This window comes from Sphaeramia orbicularis, chromosome 21 (assembly GCF_902148855.1).
Source record: "Sphaeramia orbicularis chromosome 21, fSphaOr1.1, whole genome shotgun sequence".
In the NCBI taxonomy this organism is placed as follows: domain Eukaryota; kingdom Metazoa; phylum Chordata; class Actinopteri; order Kurtiformes; family Apogonidae; genus Sphaeramia; species Sphaeramia orbicularis.
Genome location: NC_043977.1, coordinates 49,426,892 through 49,437,546, shown reverse-complemented (window position 1 = coordinate 49,437,546; position 10,655 = coordinate 49,426,892). Strand labels below are relative to the sequence as shown.

Sequence of the window (10,655 nt, the reverse complement as noted above, 5' to 3'; positions counted from 1 at the left end):
TGTTTCTTCAGAAATGACTCGCTTATGTGAATTTGGACAGGGGAGTTGACGAACATAAGAGCCAATGCTGAACAAACACATCGTTATCATTTAACTGGGCTAACGAGTCTACTTCTTTCACTTTCGCCACTTCTTCGGTACTTTCCAGCTCAAAGTGGGTGAGTAGAAACCTTTTTATATCTCTGCAAAATGGCTTGTACGCATACCTATTCTTTAACATCCAAATTGTAACTGTGTTTGCTAACTGTAAATGAGCCTACTTAGTGCCGAAACACAGTGGCTAATACTATGTTTCTCCACCTTAAGGTTAATTGTTTAGTATAAAGTGCGTCATTTTAGGCTCTGATGTCCGTAAGCTAACTTCCGCTGGATAAATAGCATCGAACTACTCTTAACAACTCTGTAAATGAACTGCACACACATTTAACTGTGTATTGTACTGTATAAAGATAGAGGCAAAGTCTTCGACAAGTGTTTCTCTCACTTCTTCAAGCTACCAGGAAATAAAACAACGATATTTGCAGTACCTTTATTATCACTAATGCCAAAGCAGCAGGCTACATTAAGCACTGCACATGGTGGACGAAAGCAAATATTCAGTAATGCCACAGCAATATATTCATTTAACTTCCTCTATTAAATTAAACGGCAGGCTTATGTTTGTTTGTTTTTTTCTTTTTTTGATTACTGTGTCTTTGTCTCCCCCAACTGTGGGAAATGGAAAACAACAGATACCCGTGACGTGAATGTATCTTACACACGGGTCATTCTGCACAAAAAAGGTTAATTTATGACAGGAAATGTCCTACAATGTCTATATTATATTATGATGTAACTCATAATGTAACAACATTGGCAGCATAAATACATATTTAGAGTGACAGCTTAATTTTGTAATTTTTATAATATATTTTTTTTTACATTTTTTTTTAACCATGAGGATGGTAACACTAATGGGTCAAGTCAAGGAAACATGCACATCTATAGAAAAAATCAAAGTTTATCTTGTCCTATTATTTATGCACACCTTTGTTAGCTTATTACTGTGATGTATAATTAATGCTTGTATTGAGAATATTTGACTTGTTTCCTAGACACATTTGTCCTTACATCATAATAGGAATAGAAACCATGTCACTTTAAATCTGTGTCAATAAATCCGAAAGTTTCCAATACCATACCATACCATACCATACCATATCATACCAACTTTATTTATAAAGCACTTTAAGAACTTTACAGTTGGCCAAAGTGCCGTACACGAATCATATAAACAAGGGAATAAAATAGTAATAGGCTATATTTTCCTAAATTTTGTCATCAGTGCAGCTTAATATGTTAGTTAACATATCGTAGGGAAATTTAAGTGAATTTCATGTGGGTACTGCATGTTAAATACTTTGGCGTAAACCAAAAATATTTTTCGGTCAAAATTTTTTTTATTTTGTGAAATCATGATCCTTACTATGTTCAAGTACTTACAAATACCTACGGAAATATGTAACACACATTGATATAGGTTATATATGTACAAAGTTAGAGCCCATTGGACACGAAACATGTAACTGTGTCACCGCGTGACCTGACCCTAATGGCAAAATCAGTATTAACTAGAAGCACTCGGAGAGCGCAGACCTCCGCCAAGGCTGATCAGTGCCCCCCCCCCCCCCCGTGGGCCCCCCCCCCCCCCGATCACCACCAAAATGTAATCATTTCTTCCTTATCCCATTTCCAACAAACCCTGAAAATTTCATCCAAATCTGTCCATAACTTTTTGAGTTATGTTGCACACTAACGATCAGTGCCCCCCCCCCCCGTGGGCCCCCCCATCCCCGATCACCACCAAAATTTAATCATTTCTTCCTCATCCCATTTCCAACAAACCCTGAAAATTTCATCCAAATCTGTCCATAACTTTTTGAGTTATGTTGCACACTAACGATCAGTGGCCCCCCCCCGTGGGCCCCCCCCACCCCCGATCACCACCAAAATGTAATCATTTCTTCCTTATCCCATTTCCAACAAACCCTGAAAATTTCATCCAAATCTGTCCGTAACTTTTTGAGTTATCTTGCACACTAACGGACAGACAAACAAACAGACAGACAAACAAACAAACAAACCCTGGCAAAAACATAACCTCCTTGGCGGAGGTAACAAGTTTTTTTTAACAGTGATGTTAAGTGAAACTTTACAATGGCCAAAATACAAAACCTCCTATCTGAAAAAATCACTTTTTTCAGGAAACAAAAAAAAAAAAAAACGTGGATCCTGGAGGATTCTGTTGGGTTTCTGTAAATTGGCTTAGAGTCTGGTTTTGACCAACTCGATATGTAAAGTGTCATGAGATAACTTTTGTTTGATTTGGCGCTATATAAATAAAATTTGATTATTTGATTGATTGATGGTTTAGTTTTATTATAGTATGGTCTTCGTTGTTGTTGTCAGGTGATCTTCATGTCATAAGAAAGGGCGGGATTATCTTGCAGATAGACTGAAAATATGGAGTTATCCTTGTTCTCACCATTTGATGTGAAAACTCAAAATCTAAAAATTTGCAGATAGGAGGTTTTGTTTTTTGGCCAATAGATCACAGAGTAATTGAGAACATTTCAAGGAAGTGGGTACTGTGTTTGAGGTTCTATCAATTTAACAAAAACATTTTCATAGAATTACCCATGTATTAAATTTGCATACATGCCTATGTACACATTAAGTGAAAACATATTCATGTAAGTGCAAATTACAAAAACAGCTGATTAGAAATGTGAACAGTTTTTTAGTTGAGGTAACCCGGGTGAGGTGTCTTCATTCAGTTCTTTGACTCATTGTGTATTGTGTGTGACTGATAAAGACGTCTGAGTTTTCTTGAGCCAAATGTGAGGCAAGAATCTGGAAAAACACATGAAATATTGTATTTAAAAGTATTATAAATAAAGAAATAAGATCTTTTTAGTAACAAAAACCACATTATCTAAATAACGAATTGCACAAATTTTGAATATTTGATACAGAAATCTAGAAATTATGACAAGTACATAATGTCAAAAGATTATATTTGTTATTGAAAATCACACGCTGTCTAGCCTAATTATTGATTCCAAAGTTCTAAGCTTGTTTTAATGCAAGTAATATCTGTGCTTAAATTAATACATTTTAAGGGTCATTAAAAGTTTGCAAAGATGTTGAAGAATCCCCCCTCAGAGGGAAGAAATGGGAAAAATTGAGATTATTCATCAGCAAAAATTCAATATGTAAAAGAAAATGGTTCTTTTTGTAACAGTCAAAATAAAGTCCCACACACAATATTTTATTGTGAGGGCATTGTTTATAACATGCATGTATGTAATGTAAATGTCACAGCATTTATTCATCTCAAAGACTTTGTAAATGATGATGGAAAGTCAGAGCACTGTGTATTTGTTGTTTAAGCAAGAGTATGACCATTTCTCAGTCTTTGTAGTAATATATGCACAACTGGAATATACAGCAATCTTGTAAACAGTATTAAAAAACAAAAATGTATTTCAGAAAAAAAAAAAACAAAACTAATACTGTAGGAGCTACATGGCATCATTTGAACAGAGAAAAGGATAAAAGACCAGGAAAGGCTCTGGAACATTCAGAAGGCGTGTAATTTAACACAAGATTGTTTAAGAAATCATCCAGTCATCTCAACTCTTGTCTTCAGATTTTTATACAGTGTCAGTGAGGGTATATAAAGTAGATATACCAGGCATTCTATGCGTCTGTTTGAGATTTTTGTCCAACCAATTTCTCGACAGCTATTCACCCTATTCCTTTCAAATTTGACACACATGTTCTTTACCACTAACAGAGGTGCAATGCACAGTTTGATGGCTGATTTTTTAAAATTTTATTTATTTATTTATTTATTTTTACAAATTTGTGAAAATTTTTGGAAAAGATTAAAAGTTGGGCAGAAAAATGTCTGTCTTGGTTTTACTGAACTACCCAAAAAGGACAGTTTTTTAGTTTAATCTAGTTTTCAATTATCTTTCATTGAAAATTCAAAATTAATCCCTAACTAGGCAGGGTATCAGTGAGCAGGAGGGGCAGAGCATTGTGTGACAAGTTTTACTAGACCCTGCTTACTTTTTCACAAGGCAGAACAAGACTTTTGCACAGTACTGCATGTAGTATCAATCATATATTACAATGCAAGAGGGAAATAAACAGTGGATGACTACTTTTAGTAGTCCCCCCCTATTCCTTTTAGAATCTGAAAATGTTAAATTCATTTCATTTTGAATAATGGTACCCTAATGTTCCACAGAATGTAGGCCACATGACTTACATGTGGAAATATATTTTAAAGCCTCTGTGAAATGACTTTGTTCTGTTGCTGATCATACAAGAGTGATCAGATAAGATATATTCACCATAGAGGTGTCACTATCATTACTAACATTGAAAATTATTCCTGTTCTTTTTTTAGGAACCATGGCCAGTAAATTGATTATACCTCTTAATGGGGCTTCACTTAACATTGTGAGACAATGTGAACTTGAGCTGAGAGACATCCTTCAGAACAAATTTGGCTGCAGCATTGCTGGCCGGTGTTTAGAGGAAGGTCCGAGCATTGCACAGCAGAGAAGACTTACAGTCATCCCAGAGAAAAGGTTTGAAATTGTACTTCGTTCAGGTGTGAAGGTGTCTGTGTGGAAAGCTGACCTCACCAATTTCTCTGTGGCGGCTGTTGTGAATGCTGCCAATGACCATCTTCAACATGGTGGGGGTCTTGCTGGTGCCCTGTCTGACGCTGGTGGTCCCGAAATCCAAAAAGACAGCAGTGATTACATTAAAACACACGGTCCCTTGAAAACAGGAAACGCAATCATATGCGATGCAGGGTTGTTGAGATGCCAGAAGATAATCCATGCTGTGGGCCCACAACTATCAAGATTTGGCAGTAAATCTGAGGTGTCAAAGGCAAAACCACTGTTAGAGAAGACCATTAGGAGCATCCTTGACATAGTAAAGGAAAACCACCTGGACACAGTTGCTATTCCTGCTATAAGCTCTGGACTGTTCCACTACCCCCTACCGGCATGTGCAGACACCATAGTGACAGCTGTCAAACACTACTTTGAGAAGTCATCACAGCAAGAATATTTTCCCAAAGAGGTTCTCTTTGTCAACAATGATGAGCCTACAGTCAACGAAATGCATAGAGCCTGCTGTAACATCTTAGGAAACACCACCATGTCATATAGCCAGGCAGCTGCAAAGCATAGCAAGGGGGCAGCCAAAACCACTGCAACTACTGTTGAGATAGGAAATCTGTGTGTGATCCTAAGGAAGGGCAAAATTGAGGAACAGGAGGTAAGAGTATTAAATGTTTCTTGGTTGTTTTTGTTTTGTTTTTTTTAGTAAATTTATTCGTTGAGGAAAAATTCATTGTCATTTGCCTTTTTAATTGTAATACTTTATACCCTTCCAGACTGATGTCATTGTAAACAGCACCTCAACAGACCGAAACTTGGGAGTGGGTCTTATCTCCAAGGCTTTATTACAGAGAGCAGGTCATGAAATGCAACAAGAAATGTACTATGCACCTGTAGTCGGAAACATCATCATCACACGTGGCTATAAACTGCAATGCAAAGAAGTGTTTCACACGTATTGTTCTGACACCTGGGAGAAAGGAGTTGGGCAGGTACAGAAAGAGAGAGAAAAATGTTCTTTTTGTAACTGCCATTATTATTATTATTATTATTATTATTATTGTTATTATTATTTGGTAATTTACAGGTGTCGCATCAAGAGTTAATAATCAATCACAGTTTTGGTCACCTGTTTAAGTGAGTGTAAAGCAATAATAAATGAGTTTCCACAGAAAAACATATTAGCCAGCCAGCCAAATTTGTATGAAAAAAATCAACAACTTAATTAATAAAACTTGGCTTTAAAATCATGGTAAGACGTAAAATGTTAGTGATGTGTCAAGACAGTGCTATCAATACATACCCTGAGCAATATAGCCTACTAAATGCATTTTTGCTGCCTCTAAAAGACAACCTGAAAAAAAAAGTACATTAGTCTAAGGGTATAGTGAGAGTGTTTTCAGTGCTTTGGCTTACTATCCAAAAGCCTTTTACTGATGAAACAAAAATATTGCTGTCTTCAAAGTTAGCAGGCTCCTTTAATTAAAACATTTACCTTATAGAATGTGTGAGTTTCTAGTTAGTCTGGATGCAGACTAACCAGAAACCAATATGTTAAATGTGTTAACTAACACATGTACCAAAACTAATGAACTGTAACATGAAGTAACAAATTAAGTTAGTGTTAGACCAGAGACGTCTGTGTTCTGTGAGGCAAAATTACCCCTTTTTGTCAAAAAAAGTCTGGTTGTCTGCTGGCTTTGAAGAGAGATTGAATGGCTTTAGTTTTGTCAGAGATGTCTGACTTAAACTGATGTTTGTGGTTTTAGAGGGCTCTTTTAGGTGGCTACAGTACCTTTTTTATTTGTTTATAGCAGTAGATCACACTGCTTTGCTTCTGTCATAGTACATCAGTGTTTCACCAAACTAGAGGCATGTCTACATGTGTGAAATATGTCACATACAGCTGCAGTAATCGTCACATTTAACATTTGTGCAAGATAGCAGTATGCATTACTGATTAGTGTAGCTTAGCCACAGTCCTGTGGAAGTTTACCCAGTATATGTAATGATGGTTGAAGAGCAGATCATAGGAATTATCGTTCAGTGAATCAAGTCAGTATTTTTGAGATTTCTATTTCTGATATTCTATAGATTAATTTTAATAAAAGACTTGCTGTCTCGTTTATTTCAGAACCTTTCTAAATCAGTACGAGAATGCTTATGGATGGCGACCACACAAAACCATCGTTCGATTGCCTTTCCTGCCATCGCCACTGGTAACCTAGGGCTCAGTAAAAATGAAGCTGCCCACATCATGTTGAGTGAAATGGCTTACTTTGCCCAGAGCCTCCAAAGGCCCATGGAGGTTCACTTTGTCATTTTTCCCTCTGACAAGGAGACATTTAAGGTTGTGTCACAACAATTCAGTCCCTATACAAAATCATAGTAGTACTGCTGTAATGCACATTATCTGACAACAGAAGATTTGTCTCAATAACTGAAAATGTTTTTTTAGGCTTTTGAAAGTGAGATGAAAGTACTCCAAAACAAAGGATCTCATTTCAGATTCTCACAAGGTAACAAAACATAATCTTATGTCAGGTTTGCAAGGTCTGTTAAAGCACGTGTTTATGGTTGATAATGTAATGGTTAATCTTTATCCTTGTTTTTCTTATGTCATTACAGTGTGGCATGGAGAAGGAAGCCGTGAGACTTCTGAGTATATGCTGCAGCATTCACCTACTAAACAACAAGGTTGTGATTCAGCCAAAACATTTACATTTTTCTGATGTTATGCAGTGCCCATCAGTAATTTTCATAGTTATAACTACACAGCTCATGACTGTGAGGCTGAATTCAATCACTTGGACTGGTCTTAAACACTCTGCATATATGTTCTGCAGCTAGGTATCACTCAGACAACAACAGCAAAAAATATCAGTTATCATACAAAGCAGATTCACCACTTAATATTAATAATAAAAATCCTAAACATATGGACTGTATGATTAACCATATATTTTTGAGGTCAGGGGTAATCAATAAAATAGCTTGCAGTTTTATTCACGTCATGTCATGTTCATTCATAGTGTAATAATTTACAAGTAGTGTTAGAAGTTCGTGAAAGGAGAGAGATATGAAAGTGACAAAAATGTAAAATGACAAGAATGGTTACAGTGAATAAATTAACAGAATTATCTAAATTTGAACAACATTGAAAAGATTTGATATAATGTATTGTATGTGAATAAGTTAAAAAAATATTTAGAACACATACCTAGCAGTTTTTAGGTATTCCGGTGCAGAAGTGCTACATACTTTCCATTTGTGTACACTATTAATTAAGGGATATAATTTACAATTTATTTATTTTTTCACAGTGTGGGGGAATAAAGATGACTTCGATGGCAGCAGAACTTCTACATCACAGATCAGCCTGAGTGGCCCCTCAAGTGAAATCACACAGGAAGCTAAGCTGTGGCTCTGTGGCATTCTCAAAAACTCCTCCGGTGTTGCTTCTATCTGCAACAATTTTATACAGTACTTTGGCGAGCAGGACTTTGGGCTGCTCTCCCGCCAAATTAGACAGGGCGTGCAGATGGAGGAGTTTTTGGAGAAAGGCCGTGCAGGCATAATTATAAATGGAAGTTCAGCAGATGATCTGGCAGTTTCCACAATTAAGGTTGAAGCCATTCTCTGCAGGGTCCAGAGTGACTTTGTCACAGAGGAAGTGGGCGCCATCAGAGACTTGCTGCCAAACACAGAAGTGGTCTTTGAAAGAAAAACACTTGACAAATATAGCAGCGAATTCAGCCACATATTGTCTACCTTCCAACATCAGCATCTGCAAGTACAGAAGGTACAGTATGAATGTCAACTGATTTTTACGTCCTTTATTGTTCAGGAGACTTTTTGGTGAAGTATGAATTTGTCAAATTTTTCACAATTTTTCTATTGGTTTAATGTGGATCATAATTTTTGTGAACAATTTGTGTATCGTTTCTGATTTGATACGTAGTTCCATGTTTCTAGATTGCTCCAGCTCACAGAAAGCAGAACATGCTCACTGTTACCAATCACAGATCATGTGCACCAAAACTAATGAAATTCAGTCCTGTGTTTAGAAGTACACAGTTGCAGCATTTATGCCCCTATTTGTTGAACTTTAACTGCTTTGGTAGATATGTTTCAAGTTTCAGGTTTCTGGCTCGTTTTAGCTAAATATGAGCCAAAGCACAAGACACAAATAAATAAATGGCACAAATTCTGTATGGTTCCAAAGTTTTGTGGTTTGAACAGTATGTAAATATAAAGGGGTTTTTGGAATTATACAACACATGACAGATGAGACGTTTCAAATCAGTGACAACAAGATACCAGTTGTGCTTTTATTTTATCTAGGTGGAAAAAGTGGAGAACACTGCACTCAAGTTGCTCTTTGAGATGAAGAAAAAACAGTTATCCTGCTCCACGACGCGAACCATGTTTCAACGCCTGCCAGCACAGTTCTGTGAAATGGTCAGCCGTATTGGATTCCATGCAGAGTGTGCACCACCTGATGGTAGGATAGTGCTGTTAGAAGAACCATGTTAGTGAAGATGTGGCAGTTTATGGACTCTCATCTGTATTTCTATATACACAGATCCAGCGTGTGGCGAGGGCATCTACTTTGCTGACAGTGTGAAGAAGGCCATGGACATGTGGACGGGCCAGAAGGAGGAATATATGTATTTTGTAGAGGCTGAGGTGATCACTGGAAAGTCTACCCCTGGGAAACGGGGTCTGATTCTACCTCCACCTCTGGGCTCAGATCCACATGCTCGGTATGACAGCGTTAGTGGAGGAGCGGATATCTTTGTCATATTTAGTAGTTATCAAGCTCTGCCCAAGTACATCATCACGTTAGACCGCCTGATTTAATGCAACAATGCTAGAGAAGATTGTGGAAAGGCATTTTTCCTAATACTTGTTATAATTAAACTGTAATAAATATTTTTATTTATGAGAGTTTTTCAATCGGGCATCATGTTACAGGAGAATCAAAGGTGTCATTTTCCCTCGTGTATAAGTGGGAGGGGGGGCTTAATATCACATACCATATTAGCCCTGATTTTCTGATGCAACAAGATGTTCTAAGCACTCCTGTGTAATTTTTTTGAAATTTTCATCCAAAAACCCTCCCCTACCTTGAAAATTACTTTTTTAACTCTGAAAATCACAACTTTCACAGCTTCTCCACTCCTTTGTCCAGTGCAATGTATAAATATGTTCATGATGGGCCATTTAAGGATCTTGTAAGTGCCATACTGTATAGTAAGAGTACTTTGTATTATGAAAAGTCTAATGTCAAGGTCATGTTGTATGTTAAAGGTCACCAAAATTCCTAGTTTTTTCAAAAATTTATACCATTCCGACATTTTATCAAATATGTCCTAAGTTCTCTTCCCTCTGGTTTCCTGGTGGGATCCCCCAAGGCCTTTGGCCCTTTCAAAGCCACAATAAAGACAAAATATTGCAACATTGGGGTTCACCCTGGATGTTTCACCAGTTCATCACAGGGCTGACATATAGATGCAATCACTCTCACATTCACACCTGTGGGTAATTTAGATTAACCAATTAACCTACCAGTGCATGTCTTTGGATGGTGGGAGGAGCCAGAGTACCTGGAGAGAACACAGGACCTTCTTGCTGTGAGGCATGAGTGCTAACCACTTCACCACCGTGTCGCCCATCACCAACATTACATTACAATCCATTGTCATGGAGCTACAAGTATTGCAATGGGACATTCATTCATTCATTTTCTGAACCTGCTTTATCCTCACTAGGGTCAGGGGGGTTGCTTGGAGCCTATCCCAGCTACTTACGGGTAAAGGCAGGGTACCCATGGTACACCACGCCAGTTCATTGCAGGCCTGACATATAGAGACAAACAATCACATTCACACCTGTTGATTTTAACCAATTAACCTAACAGTGCATGTGTTTGTGGGTGGGAGGAGCCAGAGTACCGGGAGAGAA

At 37.4% G+C, this 10,655-nt stretch overlaps 1 protein-coding gene across 2 annotated transcripts; it reads left to right on the top strand.

Annotated features, from left to right (window-relative positions):
- The first annotated feature begins 4 nt into the window (after positions 1–4).
- On the top strand, positions 5–10,087 carry parp9 (poly(ADP-ribose) polymerase family member 9). 2 transcript variants are annotated; one of them, XM_030125312.1, is made up of 9 exons: positions 5–158; positions 4,460–5,346; positions 5,465–5,680; positions 6,823–7,038; positions 7,147–7,207; positions 7,317–7,385; positions 8,012–8,490; positions 9,033–9,192; positions 9,274–10,087. In XM_030125312.1, exons 2-9 carry the CDS (start codon positions 4,465–4,467, stop codon positions 9,549–9,551), a joined length of 2,361 nt encoding a protein of 786 aa, XP_029981172.1. In that variant the 5' UTR covers positions 5–158; positions 4,460–4,464; the 3' UTR covers positions 9,552–10,087. The 2 variants fall into 2 exon arrangements, with proteins under 2 accessions (XP_029981172.1, XP_029981174.1); XM_030125314.1 differs by having other exon boundaries at positions 53–154.
- The last annotated feature ends 568 nt before the right edge of the window (positions 10,088–10,655 follow it).

Bases quoted from the DNA above. Each gene is read 5' to 3' on its own strand.
- parp9 (XM_030125312.1), top strand. From the start codon at position 4,465: ATGGCCAGTAAATTGATTATACCTCTTAATGGGGCTTCACTTAACATT. The intron at 7,386-8,011 runs GTTGTGATTCAG...ATTTTTTCACAG, and splicing joins TTCACCTACTAAACAACAAG to TGTGGGGGAATAAAGATGAC. The intron at 8,491-9,032 runs GTACAGTATGAA...TATTTTATCTAG, and splicing joins AGCATCTGCAAGTACAGAAG to GTGGAAAAAGTGGAGAACAC.